Source organism: Thalia democratica, chromosome 3 (assembly GCF_965202585.1).
Source record: "Thalia democratica chromosome 3, ktThaDemo2.hap1.1, whole genome shotgun sequence".
NCBI lineage: Eukaryota > Metazoa > Chordata > Thaliacea > Salpida > Salpidae > Thalia > Thalia democratica.
This window is the reverse complement of record NC_139167.1, coordinates 36605049-36627700: the sequence shown is the minus strand read 5'-3', so window position 1 is coordinate 36627700 and position 22652 is coordinate 36605049. Positions and strand designations below refer to the sequence as shown.

Below are 22652 nucleotides of genomic sequence, written 5' to 3'. Positions count from 1 at the left end.
ATAAGTCACAACCGTTTAAACTCTTAATCCAACTTATATTGTAATTCGTTTGAAGTATGAAGAATAAAATCGATGTTAAATGTTAAGAACATTTAAGTTTGTGTAATCTAAATGGTTTTAAACTATTAAAAATTTTGAAAAATTTTTAAAGTATTGTCTTTTTATTAACCGTGTTAAAGTTGGAAGTAGTTTTGATTTTGGTGTTTTCCCTTTTGAGCACCTGCTCCAGCTTAGTGAATTTCCAGTATGAGAACATCTGAACGTGCGCCTTCAGCTTATTGAACTGATTGAGTCTCGTCTTCATTGAACTGTTCAATCGCAACGTTCTTTCAATGTCTTTGTTCAGCCGGCAAATAAGATCTTTGACTCTATGTAGTTAATAATTTGATTAAGTAAAAAATCTATAACTAAAAAACAAGAAAAGTTGTTATAAAAATTGCAAACGAGCTTACTTTCTGTGACAAGATGTGGTGGAGTAGCGCAAGAGTTTGTTGAGTAACTTTGGGAGGATACGGAGGGGATGCTGCAAACCTCCGAGCAATCTGACATTGAAGAGGGAGTCTGAACCGAAAAGTTGCTCACCTACAGAATAAATACTTAGACAATGTTTTGGTTTTAATATTTAGAAAAAGTTTTTATGTTTTTTTTAAATAAATACACGTATAACTATTATTTGCGATTAGCATCTACTTACTTGACAAGTTACTCTGCCTTAAAGAAAAGCAAATTCGTTTAAAGAACATAGTCTTGAAAAACTTTAATGTACTGACAGTTTTTTAATTTATCCATACTTTATCCAAATTGTTTTCAAAAGCGATTTTCATAATTAATACTTGTTTCTGATTTTATTTGCTTACACATAAAGTTTTGCCATATATAATCTTTTCGACTAAAAAACCTAAGATACTAGTAACTATTTTTATAAATTTTCTTAAAATTTATTGTATTTATTTTGAGCTTGACTTTCAAAATACATTATTTCAATTAACTGAAAAAATTTAATTAAATATTTAAAGAAAAAAGTTTTAAGTATTCTTACGTACGAGTTTTTACAAAGTCATGTCGTTAATTTAAAGTCAGTAAATATATTGGCTTGTTTCTCAACATTTTTGTGTCTTTTCCTTAGTTTTCAAAACAGAAAGGGCTAACGAGAAACTATTAAGTATTGAACAATATTAAATTAAATTTTCATAACTCAAAAGTACACAGCAATGTGTTTGACTTATTGTGTACTAAATAAATGTAGTGAGTTTATCAGTTTAACAAATAAGTATAACATTGGTATGATCTGTATCAGATAATGAAAACTAAGTTTAAAAGTCGCTGTAGTATAAAATTAAATTATAAAGTTAATTCTTTCTTTAATTTAAAGTTATTGAAATAAAGATTTATCTGTCCTTCATAATTTTTAAAGGAGGCACTAAGTACAACAGTTAAACAAAAACTTAAACCTTTATTATTCTATTTATTTTCTAAAAAAGTTCAAAAGCAATCCTTGTATTGAACAGTAAAAAGAAAAAATAGATAAAGTTAAAATTTGTGCTACATATTCGCAAATTTATTAAAGAAAAAGCAGTATGCATACAAAAAGAAGTCAGCTATTTATAAGTAACAGTTATAACCTAAACTGTCTAAATTGGATAGAAACTATTTAATAGTTTTTTAGTGTGTCAAAAAAAATTAGATTACATATAAAAACCACTAAATACATAATAACACAAAGAATTAAATATTTTTAAGAACTACAACAGTACTTATTACAAAATATTTTACAAACAAACCAGCTGCTGAAACGGTGGTTTTTCTATCTCGCTCTGCAGTGCAAAATCACTCAGCGCCTTCCAAGCTGGCTGCTGCTTCTTCTGATGATGGTAACCCATCGACTGGTCAATGGACTTGTTTGAATCATTCCTTGGACTGTTGAGCGATTGATTTGATGTGTTAGGTCCGTCATTCGAGTTGGATCCTTCGTTCTAAAATTGTTTTTAGCGTTTAAAAAAAATATGTATTGGTTTTTATTGTTGCTCATACTTGTCTACTTTAAACTAAAGCTACACCAAACCATATTACTTCGCAAATAATGAGTATAAAAGCCTGTATCTCGATCATAAAAATACTAACAACTAGCCCAATCAAAAATTGGGCAACTTTGAAACAGACTACACTAAAAACAATGAATAATCGATGAACGACTTTAAAATCAATACAAAAAAAGAGGTTTCTTCTCTTGATTGAAAGTTGATTTTGTTGATTTGAGAAATGCAGCTCACTTGTGCGCTACTTGTGATTATGACGTCACTTTGGTTGTGAAATGCGGTCTTGATGTGGATTTGAGGCTTTTTTAATCACCTGACTTATATTTAAAACGCCTAAAATTTATTAAGTGCTTTCAAAACTACTGATTATCTCGCCTGTTTTATGTCTTTTTATTCTTTGAATAAAGTAATAATTGAATAAAAATAAAATTACAAAGAGTAGTGCAATTATAGCAGTTTAAAAAACCATGTTGATAAAATCAGTTTGTTACGAATATTATAGATTTTAAATTGAACTAAAAACTTGTATATTTTTAAAGTAAATAAATCAGCAAACTTAAACAGCTTTCAAAATCATCTTCTAAGTTTTTTATTTATTTTGGCCAATGAATTCAAAATTCAAATAAAATTAAAAAAAATTTACCAGCAAACTACGCTACCATCTACACTTCAACAGGGAAGAGCAAGTGGCAAAATGAGATTATTTAATAAAATAAATTTATATGTGTTGTACTACTGTGACTACCATCGTGAAAGCTCTCAGAATTAGATTGCTGAATATTTAATGCGTTTCTGAAAATATTAATTTAATAAACAAATCACAAGCTGTCACATGGTCACACAAACGTTAAAAACAAAAAAAGGAATATTAATTATTGAATAAAAACATTTGAACAACTTACTGCTTTTATAAAGTCATAAACAAAAAGCTATTTTATTGTATTTTTGTAACTTCCTTAAAATAAAAAACTATATAATATTTAAAAAACAAAAAATAAACGTACACAGATTTTTATTCATTTTTTTAGTTTTTAGCATTACTTTTCAAGTTTTTTAAAGTATGTCTTAAATAGTTTTTTACCATTTTTTTCACCTTTTACAAACATTATTACTAGTTCTTTTAATTTTGAGACTCTTAAAACTTTTTGTAAGTTTTCCAGAACACTAACTAACTTAATAACGACATAACATAAGCTATAGTTTAACTAAACTAGAATTAAACTATTAAAAAAGTGTTTAATTTTAAACTTCAGAAGCAAGAAATATTTGGCTGATAATACGATAAAGATTCACAACTTGATCCGTCTTACTTAAACTTATGACCAGATATACAAAAAACTACTAAAACTTGTTCGTATTTTTCAAATTGCTTTTATTCCATTATGTTATTTCATTTTTGGTTATATTATGGTGTTACTTAAATCTGTTTTAATCAAAACTATAGAAGCCAAAGCAGATAAGCAGATCGCGTGTGATTACATCAGGTTAATAATTGATCACCTGCTTAAACTTTTGCATAAAGTTATTTTTCCAAAACCTTGTTTCTTCTCTTGACATGACTGAATTTTAAGTTGTTGTCGAAAAAGTTGTCGGGGTCAAGTCTTGTCATTCACAATTTTAATCTTTTAGAATTAATAAGAAGAGATTACTTATCTCAAATCACAATGATCGATGAACTCATGAATATGGAGAAAAATCATCCCTGCACTGCGACGCCAATAACAAATAAGAGCGGTTTGGCCTCTAAGGCCTTTCTCTGACCTTTATGACGTAACAACTTGTAATTTATAAAAGTTGCCACGCGCTTACAAACCAAACTTGATTAAAAATAAATGAGTTGCTTCCGTAGTTTCTGTTTTTTTAAATGATTAGCAGCTTATTTTTAGGCAGGTTAAAATAAAAAGATTATTATCTAAATCAGATATTCTGAGAGGCTACTTGAAATACAGCCTTTCTTAAACTTAAAATGGTTAGAAGATTTTTGCTTTTTCTGTTACTACACAATTTATCTAGTATTTAGAATATTTATCATAATCATAACAAGCGAATTAAGTGTTACTTTTTAGGTAAGTTTATCGCAAAGTTTAGTGAGAATTTCAGACAAGTTTAGTATCTCTGGCCTATCTCTGACTTTTGTGACGTAGCAACTTATATTTTTAAAAGTTGCCACGCGCTTCAAAACCCGAGATGATTAAAAATTAATGAGATTCTTCACTAGTTCTTTTTTATTTTTTTTTAACTGTTTTTTTTAAGCAGGTGTTTAGATTTTTTGTTTAAAATAGATTATGATCAAAGTTAATAAGGCAGAGAGGCTACTTAATTTACAGCCTTACTTGAACTTAAAATAGTTTTAGTTGAAGCTTACTCCTATTATGTTCTTTTACTATTTTAAACATTCATTATTTGAAAAGTGAGTTGTATTCATTGCAACCCTATTTAGTTTTTATCTTTTTGGAGGTTTTTTAAAAAATTATCTCTAAGATCACAAATAAAAACCAATAAGTAAATTTTGATAAAAACTGTTTTAATAAATAGCTGAAATTTACAATTTACATAAAGTTTATATCAAAATTAGATTTTAAACAAAACTTTAAGTTATATGTATATAAAGTACCAAAACTAAAAATATCGCTTATATTTTGTTTCACCAATATGAAATCCAACATGATGGGCGAGTAATTAAATTTGTGGTACAACGCTTCCATGGCAACAACTTCCCAAAGGAGCGTCTTGAACATATGGCAACCATCGTCAGGGCAACGCAAATGAATGCCGTTTATCATAATCACATCATTAACCAGTGCTAAGATGTAAAAGTGCGAAATTTTTGGACACAAGTAATAAGACATTGTTAAATTTTTCTTTAAAATTATTTTTTTAACTCGTGAAATTTAATAACTTTAAATTAAAAAATAAGCCACCATAAATATCGTTTAAAAGTTTTAAGCTCATAAAACTTTAATGTGTGAGATATTCAAAGTCTGTATGATTATAATTTATAGTAAAACGTATGCTTTGCTTTTATAACTTGAAGTTCCTAAAAGGTAAATGACTAACAAAACAACATTTAAACTTATCACTTGCATCACTTTTTTAAGTTAGAAAACTAGATCGATTCCTTTAAGTAATACATCGCGTAAATAAAAATAATTTTTTTTACAACAACTCATAAATAATTTTAAGACAATATAGATTTTAATAGAAAAGGAAACTGTAATGTCGTTTTATTTATAGTTTCAACTATAAAAAAGACGGATCCTAAAAAATAAAATAATTAGATTACAGTTATCATGTTTATCCATTAAAAAAATTGAACTCAAACCATTTTAATTTTATATTTCAAATTATTTTATTTTTACGTTTAGAGTGGGAAAAATTAATACTTATTCGGTTTAGTAGTTTTGAAATAAAAAGTTTTTTAACATTCAGCCTAAAATTTCCGCCAAATAAGTGTAGATGGTCAGTAGTTTAAAGATAAAAGCGCCTAAAAGAAAGGTTTTACAAACTGCAGCTGTGCGAAATGCATTGGATTATGACGTCATAAGACTCTGTTGTTGAGGCTTAATGGGTGGCACGATAGGCGTGAATTTGGCAAGAGCTTTTGAAAGCAACATGCTGCTGGCTACAGTACAAGCGAGAAGATTTTTGTTGGTTAAAGGTCTGGGGTCGGTATTAATCGATGTGAAAGTGCAATTAGACAATTATCAAAAGTGTTAAATACTCAAAATGAAAATGCTAAACATGTTCTATGAGAGTATGAGAGAAAATAAAAAAAATACAGAAATTACACATGTGAATGGAAGAACTAGACCTTGAAGGTAATTTTGAACTATTTTTGTTAACTTTAAAAGGTTAACTGAGTTTTTCAGTCAAATATTGTATTAAAAAAAGTGACAGCGCTGTTGTGCTTACGAAAATGATAAAAATCTGCACAGTTTAATCTAAAAAAACAGGCTTTACAATTTTTTCAAAGCAAATAGCCTTCAATTAAAAGATGTTAGTTGTCATAAATTAAAAATTTAATAAACATTTATTCTTAACTAACGAAATGCTTCTTTTCGTTTTATCAATATAGTTTTTAAATGCTCGTAAGTATTATGCTTTAAACTCAACTGAAACAAAATTAAATTCGATTAGAAATTATATACTGAATTTTGATTAGTAGCTATGATCGTTTGTGTTTGAGTTCTTTATTGTTACAAAAAAAAGCGTCGTATAAAAAAATTATTTTGAAAGCTGGTTAAGATGGCAATATTTTTGAGTTTAAATTTTAACTATCTACTTTTTTGCACCTACAATTAATTAGAATGAAAAATATCTTAGATTAGTTATATCTGTGCAAATTGTAACTTTAAAAACTGTCTACTGCTTTTTAACGTTACAAATACATTACTTTATATGGCACAAGAAGAAGAAAATAAGTAAAGAGGCTATTCTAATTTCTTAAAGTTTAAGATTTTTAAATTGTAAAATAAATGAAATAAAACTATAAGTTTGAAATTTTATTTTGCATAAGCTAGAAGTCTTGAATTACTTACAAGAACAATTAAAAAAATTAAGGCTAAAGGTAATGTCAAAATAGTACTAGAAATCTTTCATATTACTATTTTCAAAAAAAAAAAATAGTAATTTATATCCTACACAAGAATTTTACAAATTCCTACTAATCGTATCTATTGAACAAACATCAAACCAGCCAACCTGCTGCTTTTGCTGCCCGTAATTCTGCTGCTCCCCTCCCTCGCCGTTCCTCATCTGCTGCTGCTCCATCTTCTGCTGTTGCTGCTGCTTGAGCGCGATCGACCTCTTCTTGTCCTTGCACCGCTTGTTCTGGAACCACACCCTGATGACTCGTTGAGGGAGGCCGGTCATGGCGGTCAGCTGCTCCTTCATGATGGCATCGGGCCTGCAGTTGTTGTCGTAGAAGGTGTGCAGCACCGTCAGCTGCTTCTCGTTCAGCACCGTCCTCTGTCTCGTCGTCTTGCCTCTCCTCTTGCTGCTTGCCCCTTGATCCTTGCCGCGCTCCTCCGATGAAATGTGTCCTCCCCTGCGACCGTGGTCCATGTTCTGTCCTGGAACTATTTGTCCCGTGTACGCGTCTGTTCGTTATTCAAATTTAGCTAGTAATATTAATTGTTTTGTTTTTAATTTTTAAATAGTTAGAATTAAGAAAAAAATCAATTTAGCTAAGTTTTTTAAACCATTAGTATGTCGTAGAAAATGGCGTCCAGCGTTTAAAGTGTTTCGTTAAAATTAAATTTGAGCTTTTCCAACGTCATTTAAAAATTGTAAGAAAAGCAAAATAAAGTTTTGTCATCAATTTTAAAAATTTTTATACATTCTTAAAAAACAGTCTCGATAAAACGTAATATGAACCAATGACTTATTAAAACAACAAAAACTAAAACTTTGAACGTTTGCATATAAGTTGAAGCTATAGAAAATACCGATAAAACCAATTATTTCAACTGCAGCAGTTTATCATTTGAAGCGCTCATTTTTAACTATTTTGCAGGTGACTTTATTTGAAGCTTGAGGCAACTTGTCGTTATCGTTGTATTAATACCTTAATTGTGGCAATTTGCTTTCGTGTGACAGCTTCAAAGTGACTGTAACTTCGAAGGACACTTGTCTTTTTATTAATATTTCAAATGGTGAATGTCAGCTGGGAGCAGCTTTTGTTTGGTCATAAACATTGCTGCGTTGACGTCACTGTTTCCGGATAATTAGTTTGCTTGTGATCGGTTTGGGTTGTATGTTTTTTTTTGTTGATTTTTTAGATTATGTATTATTAAGTTCTAAAATAGATGCATTTATTGCTAAAAGTTAAATAACATTTGAATAGTTCATGTTTGAACTTAAACAGTAGATTGATTTCATAAATAGTAAGCCAGTTTTTGACAACACTATTTGTTTAAAACTTAACTTTATAATGCACACACTTATTTTTTATTAGTTGATATAAATAATGTTGTTATATCTTTTAATTCTTTTGATAAAACATCTAAAATAACTTGCTTGAAATCAATTAGTATAAAAGGCGATTTAGAACAAAAGTTAAGTATGTTTGCTAAACTTTTTTAACTTTATCATGCATCAAGGTAAAAGTTAACTTTCCAGGAGATGTTTTAACAAAGTATGTTTATATATAAACAAGAGAAAAAAACATTAACTATTAAGAATAAAACAATTCGGCGTTATATTACTGTTTCCTTTTTTAACACCCTCAATGTAAAGTTTATAAAAAATATATAATAAATAAGTACAACCAAAATTTTTATTAAACGGATATAATTAATAACTTTCTAATAAACTTTTTCACGCTTCACTTAACCATGCATCATTTTTAATTTAACGAAAAACTGAGAACTTTTCTACGCAGAGCTAGGAAGCTTAATTAAATTTTAGCGCGAATTAAACCGATAATTAAAAAACAAACATCAGAAGCCAAAACATCAAAGAGCAAAAAAGTTTCACAATTTAAACAATCAAAGGGGTTTTGATAAAGGGTAGTTCCCTCCACACTCTACACGAGCTTCATTGTGCAGCGAGTTTCGCCGCGGAAAGTTTGATCAGATTAAAGAAAGCGAAAGTCGAAATATACGAGTTTAACTTGCACGGATTATCCAATTAAATTGCACAGTAGCCGGTAATAAGGGGTTTTTGATACGCATGAACAGTTTTGTTTGCGCTTTTGACGCCTCGAGCTAGTTAGAGGTTAATAAGTAATTAAAACTTAGGGTTTTTGAACTTCATTGTTCAACAGTGTAACATAAAGTTTCTTCTCAGCAGTTGTATGAACTAAGAACAGTATATAGTTTTCCAATGCTTACTATGGATTTGATTATACTTTCATCCATATGGTTACTAAAGTTGAAAGCAGAGAAACATGTTTTTATAAGTTCAAGGTTTATAAGCTGTAGTATGTTCCTATCATTTAAATACAGCTGAATTTTATATTTATATAACTTTTAAAAAGTATAAGTATTGACACCTAATAACTTTTAAAATAAAATTTAACCTAAAAACCAAATGTTTAATTGAAATGACTGATGAAGTCTTTTGTGTCATAAATTTATAACTTTTAATTAACATGTTTCCAAACGTTTAAGTTATGTTTTGATTTTTAATATTTAAAATATTTACTTTTTTGTGTTATAGGGTTAGTTGTTCTAAATTTTAAACCTCAGTTACATTAATTCCAAGAGCTTAAAGACTAAGGCATGCGTTTAAAAAAGTGCTATCTTTTATGTGAAAATTTAAATTTGTAAACAGAACTTAATTTTTTTTTAGTTCAAGTTTTAAATTTTTATATATATTTTTTCGCAAAAACAAAGTTTTAAAAAGAATTACTTTATACAAAATTTTACCCAAGGATTTTAACAGTCAAATGACTCACCAATGGTTATGTTGTCTTCTGCTGATTTGTTAAAAAGTCTTTCGTAATCTTGCAAACAGTAGATGCTTCCATCATCGTTACATACAAAAGAATCTCCAGGTATCAGCTGATTGTGGCAAGCGTAACATCTGTAATACAAATAAGTTTAATACAAGTCACCTATGCTTACAAATACATAAGATTAAAAAATAGAAATATTATAAACTTTTTGCGTTGTGTACATGCACCAAATAGTGTTCAGTTTCTAAGTCAAATAACATTATAAGAAGTCAAATAACCTTTTATATTATTTGTACTAACCTAAAACACTGAACGTGATACTTTTTATCTCTGCTAGACATCATCAACTCCCCTTTGACCAGTCCAAGCTTGCATTTTGCACATTTTGGCGAAAATAAGCTGAAAAGTAAAGCAAATTTGAACACATTTCAATTACGTTTATAATTAAATCACATGTTTAGTTGTTTTTGAATGATGCTTGAATGAATTTTAAAAAAACGACTTTTTTTCTTTTTAAGTTATTTGAAGACATTTAATTTACAAAGTTTTTTTAAACTGGATATCAACAAAGAACATATTTTTCTTAAATTAAAAACTTTAAATAACAAAAATAGTTATTAAGTTTTAATTGCAACAATTCAAAATATCTCTAAAATGAAACATGAAAAATTTTTATAAATTAATAGTATTTTTAAAAGCTTACAACTAATTTCTAGTAGTTTTATTGCAAAGTTTTTGCCTTAAATACTTAAAAATTTTGTTGTATAAGTTTGAACTAAGACACAGTTTTTAATTATTTTTATTCTTATATATAAACTAATTTTTTGAATAAAAATAAATTTTAGTACTTTTATACTTTTTTTTATAACTTTTTTCGTTTATATACTTTTAGTAGTTTTATATAATTCAAGTATTAAGTTCGAATTATTAAAATTTTTTTAATAAAATACTATATATAATAAGACACCCAACTGAAATTAATGTTATATGTGCATTAACAAGCCATAATGACATAATAACACGCCAGTGATTCCTGATAATGATGTTCGCTCCCGTAGGATTTCCTCTCTACGGCGACATATCTACTCGTCAATATTTCTTGATTACAATATCTCCTTGCGTTTCTGTTCCTCAATTCCAGTCGACAGTCCGGATTGAGTTTTTTGTTCAATCAATCGTACTAAGCCACCTGAGCTGCATTGTAACTTTGCAGCTAACTTGCAGTTATTATGACGCCATATTAAGGTTTGATTTAGACTGTTGATACTGTTTTCTCAAGTTTTATTAGAAAATTTATCAAAAAAGGCCATTAGCTATGGACAAGAAAAATTAAAACCTTTAGAACTAAAGCTAATTTTATGACAATTGTTTGATCCTTTTAATCTGCAAACTCATTTTTAAACTTTAGTTCTTTGAAAGCTGAATGATAAATTATGCCATTTTTCTAAGCTTAAATTCATCAAGGTTTTGAAAAGTGTATTTATTTAGATAAATAGAAGTACTACAAAGAAAAAAGAAAACTCAATGAGTAATATATAAGTGCGCAGAGAGTATTTGCATTAGATAACATATGTCGACTGTCACGAATCGAGCAGTTGTTTAAAATTCTATATTTTGTAGTTCTTTCTATTATAAACTTGTTACATTGCGGCTTGCTATGGTTTTTTCTTCTATATTTCCTATAAAGGAAGTATTCCAAAAGAAATCAAACTATTTGCTTTTTCTAATCGTTTCCGAGCTAAAAAAAGCTGAAGTCTAGTTTCTTGTTGTAAGTAATAAAGATTAAATTCAAAACTACTTTTTGAGATTATAAAAAGTATAATTACACATACATATATATATATATATATGATGTATATATACAAATATATATAAATGTACGATACAGTCCATAAAGATTAAGTTTTTTTCATAAATTTACCATATTTAGTTTTATAAAGTTTATTTTGATTAAAAAGTATCATAGAGAGCTAAGACATAACATTTGTTTCGATAGCTAACATTTTCAAAGTGACATCTAAAAGCTTTTTAACAGTTCGTGAGCAGATCACAATTTTTGCAGATTAAAACTTTTACTTATTTTGCAAACAATGCTCGTAGCAAGGCACGAACAAGTTACGGAAACTCGACAACTTTTCAACTAATCTGTTTGATGACTGTCCAATTTATTGTGTTTGGTGAAAATAAACGAAGTTTGGTGTTTTGGGTCGCGCTTGTGTGTTTAAACACGGCCGACTGGTAATAAGTTGTGTCAATTTAAACAATTTGAAGCGTCTTTTGTATGTTTGTTTGCGAAACACATTATAATCTTGATTAGTATTTTAGTTGCTGTTTTTATTGCTTTTAAATTAGTAAAAGATTAATAATTGCATCAATGATGATCATTAATTAGTTCTTGATATTCATTTTTCTAAAACTAAATAAAGTTTATAAAAGTAAAATTTTATTTTTTATTGATTAGTTGTAAAGCTTTAAGATAAAACTGCAAATTTAATTTTTAAAAACTAATTTTACATACTCGTTGTTTTCTTAAAGATAAGATTGAGAGAAAGTTTAAATAAACCGCAGGCAGACACCAAATTCAATAAAATAAAAATAATTTTCAAAAGACGTCAAAAAGTTTAAAGAAAAGTATTGAGTAGTTTTTGTATGTAGATATTTTTGTATTGATTACGCTATCGCAAGGATAGCATTTAGAGAAACTTCACATTCACAGCCTTGAAAAGACATGACGTTATTTTTGAGTGACTTTAGAGTTTAGACGGACTTCGGAAGGCGGCTTTCTGAGATTCGATTAGATGGAATCGACAGCTAATTTGATTTGTTCATTTACAATTGCTTTAGAACATAACTAGAAAAGATGGTGTCTATTCACAAGTTCGTAATAAAACAAGTTTAATTTTATCTTATGCTTCTTTTTAACCTGTTTTAAGTAGATTAAACTTTAAAACTAATAAGTAAGTGATGCTATTATACGTTATTAAAGTAAATATAATACGATTTATATTTTGTGTTGCATTGTAAAAATATTTCAAAAGTATTAAAATTAATACATAAGTACTTTTTCAAAAGACTGTAAAAAAGTCAAAAATATTTAAAGTTAAACTATAATTTAATATATAAACAACTGTCCACGTATTTCTTGACCACTATTTTTGCAGCATTGATTGGCTTCAAACCAACAACGACAACTGCAAGCGACAGTGTAGCAATTTCCTACTATTGCGAGTTAATAATTCACTTCAAGCTAATTGCAGTTGGCAACGTGAGAGTTAAGCGGCTCAAGTTTTCCAAGAGATTCTATTTCCGTTTTTAACTTGTTAAGTGGTGACACTTCACTGATGATGTCTTTGAGCCATCGTCAGTGTTGGTTATGACGTCACAAAGCTTACGTTGAGGATGGTTATAAAGCGATTACGTAATACACGCGACAAAGCCCCTTGCAGTGAACGACTAATAGTTAAATATCTGTTACCTTTTCTTGCTTGTGTGATTGACACATTTTACCGAGCTTCAACTCGAGCTTCCCGTTCTGTTGTCTACGTAACAAAAGCTGCCCGAAGCGTAACATGATCTCAGTGAACGGCGTTGACTTTTTTAACCGGAAAACTGTTTTGTATCACATCATCGTTTACACGTCATGCACGGGCGACCATTAAAGAACTGAGTGACGTTATACTGCTGAAAGATAAACTTGAAGAAACAGCAACGAAGAAAGACGAGATTAATCAAGTTGTGGGCTCAAGTTATAAAAAAGATGCTGGATTAGGCACAGAGATAGCAGTGATTTGATTAGAAACTTTGGTTTTGAGCTTGCCACTGTAAAATATGACTTTAATTTATTTTTTAAGGAAGAAAATATTATTCTTGCTCGTTACCGAAAAAAAAAACTAAAACAATTGGTCAAAGCTTTTGACCGAGCTTGGATGGCCAGCTTAAGATGAGTAAGATAAGAATGAGATGATAAATTATTGCATGTATAAACTTGTTAAAAGTTCATAAGGCTGCTGACAAATAAATAAAACAAAACAGACACTTTTATGTCGCACGACTTATTAGAAGTGTGAATTATGAGATGACTTAAAAAATACACAGCTTTAAAACTTGCCTATTTTCTTAACTGCCTGCTTAATAATTTTCTAGTCGCACGAGTGTCAAATGTCGTAATTTAATGCATAAATAGTTTTATTTTCAAAAAACAACTACCAACCATTAAAAAGTATTAATGACAATTATATAAGCATTTTCAAATTACTATTATGTGTGTGCCTAACAATATTTGAATACTTTAGTGTTTGGTGTTTATTTTGTTGTTTTAAACATGTTTTGTGACATTATAAACTTATATAAAACTACAAAACATTAATTCTTTAAAAATATATAGAATTAAAAGAATTATAAATTGAAAACAAATGTTAAAATAAGTTAGACGCTTATTTATCCTTAACATTTAAGTTTAAATCATTAAATTACTTAGCTTCTTTTAAACTAAAAAAAAATTAAGTGAACAAAAAACAGTAATTAAAAGTCTTCGGCTTAAAAAATGCTTTACGAACATATTTAAATGTTTTATTTTTGTGTCTTAGATTTTTAATTTACCAAACAAAATAAGCTTCGTCGCAGCCAACTTTAAAATCAGCTCGAGTTTGGCAAAATATTTAATTTTTTTCAATTAACACTCGCAGTCAACTAGTAAAAATAATCTTGACAATTGTCGATAACTGAACAATTAAAACATTTTGGCGTCGGCTTTTGAGGCTTTTTAAAGTGCAAAGCTAAATTATTTATTGGCTAAAATTAAAAAAATGCAAAAAATCTTTTAATTTACTTTAAATGAACTTTAACTTTTGTTTTTCATGTTATTAATTTAACAGTTTTTTTTTTGTGTTCAAAAATTTTATTTTTAAACTTTTTTATAAAACAAAGTTTAAGGTTTAATAGAAATAATAAAAATTCAAAGGTTTTTTAGTCAAAGTTCAATATGCATACAACGATTTAAAAATATAGAAAAACTAGAAAGTAGTTTTTAAATTACTAATGTAATTAAGTAATCAAAATAACAATTTTAGGTTTTACGTTTTAAGTGTGAGTGTTTGCATTGCATAATAAATTATTTATTCATATCCGTGCGTAAGCTTAAAAGATTAACTAGTGACATTTGTTTGCTCATTGTTTTTGTAATTTTCCAATTTAAATATTCGAAGTCGTTTGTTTATTGTAAGAAAAATCAGTTATTTTTATAGTAAAAAATCTACAATTTTTTCAAAATTTTTATTGTGTAAAATTATTAATATTTGTACAGTATAAGTTTCGTATTTTTTTTGTTTATTTAAATGTTTGTTTTTAAACAACTATCCTATAAAATATGTTATACAAATTCAACACAGTGAGCTTTACTACAAATATTTGATTTGTGAGTAAACTGAACCGACATTTTTGCATTTAGGTTAATGCGCAAAACTAATTTGACACACATGCGAAAATAGCTTTTTAATCTTTTTAAGATTTTCCAAACATTTCAGAAGTTTTTAAACAAAACAGGTGTTTTCAATCACCAGCGTCAAAATTAAAAGGTTCTACAGTTTCTGCTCAATATTCTTTAATCGATTTAATGTCATTTGCAACTTAAAACTAAAGTCATCGCTTTTTGAGCATCAAAATTTTAGAACCTTGATAAATTATGAAAATTATACTCTTCACAACAGAGTCTAAAAATATTTTAAGAGAATTTTTTAAAGTAAGTTAAAACTTTATAAGTTCCTCAACAACACTCTTTAAAAAATAATACAAAAACGAACATGCTATATAAGTATCATATATAACTCTAAACAAACTGGAAATAGTCGTTTTTGCAGTAAGGTTTGTCGTCCCTGATGTAACAGATTCTCATGTCTCCCAGGTTACATCCGCATGCGGCGCACTTGAGACACTGCGAGTGCCAGTCGACCCCTTGTGACGTGCTGATGTAGGGGCCGTGAATAAGATGCCCACACCCCATGCAATTCCTTGTAAAACCTGAAGAAAATCTTAGTTGAAAAATTTAAAAAAAATTTTAGAGTCGTTTTATAGTTATTGTGTAAACTTTTTTAAACCAAGTAAGTTTTGTAAAACTAAAAGTGTGAAAAGATAAAGTTAATTAAAAACTAAAAATAAAGTTTTAATAGTTTTATGATGGTTTTTGTATTTAAAGCCTTTTTAATGACTATAATATGTTAAATTTCGGAATCATACAACAAACATTTTAGTTGATTTTTTTAACAATAAGTCGAGAGGTAAAAACAAAGTTTAACTTTGCATTTAACGTAAATTAGTTCAAGCTAAATAAAACCGATCACCGGAAAAAAACACAAATTTACCTCAATGCGGCTGTACTTAAAGTGAGTTTAGTGCAAGTTTAAGAAAATATCTCAACCGTTTATCGTCGGTAAATACATTGATTCACCGGGTAGCTGCATAGACTTAAATACACTCAAATTGCTGCAAATTTGTGTGAAATTCATAGAAAATTGTGCCAGTGTTTACAAGCTTTAGATTTATTAATCAAACATCAAAAAAAAATTTTCTCATCGAATGCTATCCATGTTTAAGTCAAACCTGCACAATATTTGGCTGCGACTAAACTGAATAACTAACTAGACTGAAAAGTTTTTGAAAATCAATTTAAAATACTTTTTTCAAAATTTTCAAAGTCTTTAATAATTAACAACTATAACACTTTTTGTAAATTAGAATTGTTTTTTTAGAATTAAAAGTGACTAGTTTGTGCGAAATTGATGTTATTTATAAATCAAAAACACTTTGTCCACTGTAACTGAACTTTTTGTAATTCGTACTACGAAATGATGGGTCGCCATTTTGTTTGTTTTGCGTAACTTAATTTTTAAAAATTAAACTTGTTCACTTAAGACACTTGTGAATAACTATTTAAAAAACACTTTAAAATAAAGTATAATAGGGTTATTTAAACATTATTCCTTCTCTCAGACTCAAGTCAAGATGAATAACGCGCTCGACTCAAACATTTTTGCTTGCAAAATAAAAACTTAACTAAACAAAAACAAAGTAACAAATACTGTTATAGTAAAATACAAATAACTAAAAAAATATTACTCACTGCTTTTTAACTAGGTACTTCTTAGACTTGAATATCGATAAGTTCTATTAAACTTGTTTTGAAACTTTAAACGTTTTATGTAAAACAAGTTCTCAAATTTGTTTTTTACAAAAAATATAAATTAGTTTACCTTTATCAGTTTGTTGCTTGTTGTCCACATTTTGAGGCATCATAATCTGACTTGACCCGCTCGACATCGGCGTCATCCCCTGACTCGAAACATGTCCTTGGTTCAAGTGAAATTCCATTTTGCCTTCGGTTCTTCCCCCTGCTTGATAGTTGTATCCAGGCGAGAAGAACTCCTTGGTGCTGTCCACCGAGTAGTAGCCGTAAGGTGGCGTCGTATCGTCCAAATGAAAACTGTCAAAGTTGTTCTCTCCACTTTTAGGCGGAACGTTGAAATCTCCTGTCAAATGAGCGACCTGCGAGGTTTTCATCTGATGTCCTGATTGGCCTCAATAATGATAAACTCCTGGTCCTGATAAACTCAAAATGAAGCGTGCTAGCTACATGTACGCTGTATGAAGCAAATGAACTTTTTTCTCTACAACTTATCTTCTAAAACGAGACAAGGAAAAAAAGACAAATGCAAAAAAAAAAATCGCTAGGGTTGAAAGAATAATCAAAAATTACATCTTGTTTAGTTTTTACTTTACACAACTCTAACAAAGTAGTGTACTTTTATAACTTTTAAAATAACTATTGTAAACATTTTACTATTGAACTTGTAAAATTTCGTAGTTAAAAAAACATCAGTAGGATATTTATTTATTAATAACAAGTATTATTAAATACTTGACAAGTTAATATTCGTTTTAAACCAAAAACATCTAATTTTTGAGTAATTGATAGCTAAGTTGATTAATACAGTAAATAATTAATAGATTTAAGTATCATATATTATAGTTTTTCGGTTTTTTGTTCTACTTGTATTTTGAAATTATAACTTAAATTAAACTACTACTTAAATAAGATTGATCTAAAAACAGTCTGATGTTGAATAATCAGTAAACCAAATATAAGTTTTACACGATTAGTAAACTGGGTACGATAATATTTCTATTTGTTCAATTCTCTATCTACTAATTAAAACAAATTTTTAAATTTGAGGCGCTACCTGTAAAAACAATTTCAAACGCAAAATTGTGTTGTGCAAACAGAAACGTTTCAATTTTTTTTTCTTTATAGCGAGGAAAACCATGTATTTTTGTTCTAATTCGTTAGCCAACCGATAATGATAGGTTGCTCAATTTGAATTTTTATTTTCACATCTGCCGCCGACAGAACTTCTGAAATCCGAAAATTTCGACGGTTTCCTGCCGAAAGAAGCTTGTCGAAATGCTACGAGAGCATTAAGTAGCCGTCAAAAAATTTCGAAACCTGAGCTACAGTTGTCGACAACCAACTGGTTTAGTTTATTATCCAGTCAGGAGTTCAGGCTTGCTTCAGTTTAAGTTTTAAAACAGATCGAGGAACAATTTTGCATGAAAAGACTATGCTACAAAGTATTATTTTTTTTAATTTGACAGAGTTAACTTGAAAACTTTTCTTTTAATCCCAAAATTGGTATGGTTTTAAAACTAATACAGTTCTTTTAACCGGAGATACCGTACATAAGATTTGACGGAGGTTTATATTTGTTCATAAGAAATGGGTGGATTAACAACTTAACACGTTATTCTACACTCACTTTATTTTCGATTTTCTCTAGCTTACAAGTCATCCTTCAATCACTCGCCACAAACTTCATTGTTACGCAGGCAAGGGTTTACTTTTCAATAATTACAAAATTGGGAAAAGTGTTTTGATGTTTACATCAATTTTACTGACGTATGCTGAAGAAATATCCGTCTGTGCGTTTTCAAATTTCAGCGTTTAAAATTTTATAGTACTACTTGCTGCTTTTTTATTAAATCAGTTATTAATTGATTAATTTGATACCTTAAAGCTAAAGTCTTTGGATTAAAGTCTAACATATATACCTTTTGTTTATACTATTTAGTTTAGTGTTTGATAACGACCTAGTTGATAACGATTCAATATCACTTTATTTTATAGTGTGAATAAAAGCTTTTTTTAATTTTTAGTTTAGTGTTCTTATACAAACAAATAAATGTTCTATTTTTCAGCTTCAAATTTAAACGTTTGTAGTGTTCTGATTTTTTTAATTAAAAGTAACATGAAAAAAAATTCCCCTGTATTTTTTATATTGTTGTGCAATAATAAATATGCCTAAACTACTTGTTATTCTTTCTAAGATTTGTGTACAAACACACAACAAGATAACTAAATAATAAAGTCTTTCTAAGTCTTAAGTATTTAAATGAAGTTTCTTCATATGCATTTTTATAAAATAAATAGAAATCTAAGTTGACCTTAAATACTTATAAATTCTTTGCAAGTAAGAATAAAAACTAGCTCAACTTACTTAAGACAGGTATGAAAACCTTTAATCTTGCAGTTTTATGAACATTTTTACGACAGCTTTATGTTTATAAAAGAAAAAACCACAAAAATGTAAACAGAATATTTAACGCAATCCAAACATTTCTGAGCACAAACATACTCTCAAGTACTTGTCGCATGCGTCTTACCAACTTAGAATTTCTAAAACTCAGCCTATAAGCTTTTCTAAAACTTAGTCTACATGAGCCCTCGAAACTTCTCATATCACCCACCATTTGGTGTTTAAGGGAGATTTGTTTACTTGTAAAGGGATTTGTAACCGGCGCCAAGGTTCAGAAACAACAAAAATCTCGAGAAGGGTAAATAATAAGAAGCGATAAGAAACTTGACATGTTTTTAACACAGTTTTCGTTTGAATACAAGACAGTTCAAAGCGAGCAATTGAACATTGCCATTGCAACTACTTCAAGCAAAATAAAACAAATACACCTCGATAAACTTGTGACTGCCTTAGCTTGGTTATTTTAACCGTTTATACAAAACTTTTGCTATGTTTTTATTAAACAGTTTTATGAATCCTTGAACTAAAATTTACAATGTATTAATTATTAAATATGCTAACTTGTAGCAGAATGCTAACCACCCTTCACCTGTGACATTCTTTTAACGTCAATTATTATGACGTAACACCTTTTAAGAAAAAAGCATTCGTGAAAAGCTTTTAAGGTTCGTAGTTTTGTCATCTCATCAAACCCAACAAGGTACATAAAACAAAGTCCAATCTTATTTATATAAAGTAACGAAAAACAGGATCTCGTTTGCTTTCCATTACGTTTTTTTGCTCATTATATTTATAGCTACCTGTATCTTATTTGAACAGCTGTTATTAATTATACAACCAAAAAAACTTAAAGCGTTAAAAGCTTTTTGTTTGCCCTTTTTCCGACTTTATGCTCATTTTTTGCCACAAAGCTGAGATAACATGTCGTTAAATTTTTTAAGATTAATCAGGCCTGATTGCATAATTAAGATTAGGTAGTTAAAAGTTAAAATTTAGGTAAAGATTGTATTTAAGAAAATTAAACTTAGGCAAAAGTAAAAAAAAACGGACTCGTTTGTTTTCCATTATCTTTATTGCTCATCAATGTCGAAGCTACCTGTATTTTACTGTTATCAACTACACAACTAGAGTTTGAAGCGTTGAAAGCTTTTGTTTGTCTTTTCAGTTTATTTTAATGCACATACTGTTGCCACATGACTGATATAATAAGTTAATAAGGTTAGAATGCACAGTTGAGCATAAGTATTTTTTTGATTTGACGAGGGGCGCGCAAAAGTGTTTTGTTTGAATTGCTATTAAGGAAATTTTCAAATTGTAACTGTCGTTTTAAGACAAGTTGTGGAAAAGTTGCTTCTGCGTAAACATCATCCAAGTTTATTGCCACCTTAATGGTTAAACTAATATTTATTAAAATCACCTGCAAATTTGTAAATGAGTTTGAAAGAAGTTGAAAAAAATAGTTTTTATGCTTATATAGGCATATATATAAAAATTATTTTTTATAGTTTTAGTCGTTTTTGTAAGTAAAAATTGTTTGAAATGCTTCTCACGAAAGAGCTGAAAATTAGAAGCAAACGCATTGATAACAATTGACACGAAACAATAAAAATTCATGCATCAAATTACCTGTCAGTCAAACTATATTAAGTTTTTAAAGTACGAGCTAAAGTTGTCAATCTAAAAAACAAACTGCAGATTAGTATAAACATGATGAAAAGAATTTTAAACTAAGTATTCAAATTTTTTAAGTTTTCTTTCTTCTTTATGATTCTGAGAGTGTTTAAGGAAACATAAACTAATCAAGTATTATTTTTTACTACCAAATAAGTTGTAGAAAAGAAAAATATTTACAATTTTTAAAAACATATTAAGCGATTAATTTTTCATATCGTGCGGCTTCTTTTTGTAGTTTACCCTTTTATGTTTATTAATTAGGTTTTGTAAAAATAAACTCTAATAACAGCAATTAACGCTGAAGTAACATATTTGTACGCCAACAATTGCATTATAATTTTATGTAGTTTTCTTGCGTATTGTTATTAAAACCTTAGGATTCAGGGTTGTAAAAGATATAAAACCCAATAAAACGTTATTTTAGACTTTAACATAGATTTAAGCTGCTCAGTATGCATTAAGTTACAACTTCATCTAAACAAACGCAACAAAGTAAACATGACTCACAATCGAATTAACACAATATAGATAACCAATTAAATTTACAGCAAGCTTGCATCAATGCTATCTACACACACTAGAGATTAATAGTTACAAACACTATGTTAATCTTTAATTGAATTTCATTATTGTCATTGATTACCCCTTTCCTGTCGCACCAATGCAGCCAAAAATAGAATTAAAATTTAAATAACGCGTTTGATTGATTGAAACGAAATCACAATTTGCAAGATATACTTGAAACTTGTGTTTTTATGTGTTTTGCTTAGATTTTGCAAATGTAAGAATGAGAATACATTGAAGTTTTATTTATTTACTTCTCATCAGGTCGCAACAAGAAAGAGGATTTGTTTTAAATCCCGACCCGATGATGCGAAGGTAGTAATTGCTGTGAAAAGTCACACGGTAAAATAAAATATTTTCTAAGTTTGATTCAAGCTTAACAGTAGCGCCGTTTTGTGATCGCTCACGCGTGAATGTTGCATAGAACATGACAGCAAGTTTCATTGAAATCTCGGGGCGCGGCAATAAATACTCTATCGCTTAATTATATGTTTTGTATAATGATTGACAGCAATGAAAAATATATAAATTTAGTTATTCAATCTTCTCCATAATGAATTTATAGAAACGTGTTGTGGTTTTAATGAGTATTTAGTTGATTAGAAAGTTTTTGAGTAAACAAACAAAATTATGTGTAAAATTTCCCTTGTTGACGTAAAGTTGTTGTGGCATAGAATTTTGTGTAAAAAAATGGTTGTATGGCAAATTACATGTAAACTTCTGGTGAAATCATTAAGTCTAAAAACCGAAGAAACAAGTTTGTATGACTTGAGGCCAACTTTATGAATTTAAAAGTTATACGCGTAGTTTAAAAGGGAAATATAAAGATAAACAAAAGTAGTTTTTAATGTTCGAAATGCTCTAGACTACACATTTTAGCTTTGATTATCAAACATGAACTAAAATTAAAAAAGGGTTTTATAATGATTCATAACTGTTTGTTTTGCAAATTTTAATTAAATTTTAACTAATATAATAAAAAATCAAATTGAAAAATTACTTTAGACAAATAAAGATTGCAAGAAAATTTAACAAAGTTTTTACTCAGTGTCAGTTAAACGTGTGTTTTTATTGTAATAGTAATAAATCAAAGATAAGTTTAAAGAAAAAAACTAAATTTTATTGTGTGCAAATATCCGCTATAAAAGTTTCCTTTTGACAATTATCTTTTTATTATCCCAAATGTTATTTAATTAGCTTCCGTCTTATTGTATACCATAAAAACATTTAAAACAAATAGTTTTAAAAGGATCCAGAAGCTAATATTTGCTAAAGTAATTATGTTATATTTAGTTTCAATGAAAAAGGTTATAAAAAGATCAATTTTGTTAGGAAGTTGTGTTTGCCTAATTTAATTAGTTTTATGTTCAACTTTTTTTAATGAAGGTGTGAAATTTT

At 28.5% G+C, this 22652-nt stretch overlaps 1 protein-coding gene across 1 annotated transcript; it reads right to left on the bottom strand.

Annotated features, from left to right (window-relative positions):
* Positions 1-212: 212 nt before the first annotated feature.
* LOC145831735 (insulin gene enhancer protein ISL-1-like) lies at positions 213-17013 on the bottom strand. The gene is made up of 8 exons (XM_082939057.1): positions 16680-17013; positions 15270-15450; positions 9736-9834; positions 9436-9563; positions 6738-7135; positions 1782-1973; positions 453-582; positions 213-368 (listed from the first exon to the last, which is right to left on the bottom strand). Exons 1-8 carry the CDS (start codon positions 16984-16986, stop codon positions 343-345), a joined length of 1461 nt encoding a protein of 486 aa, XP_082795183.1. The 5' UTR covers positions 16987-17013; the 3' UTR covers positions 213-342.
* Between the last annotated feature and the right edge of the window lie 5639 nt (positions 17014-22652).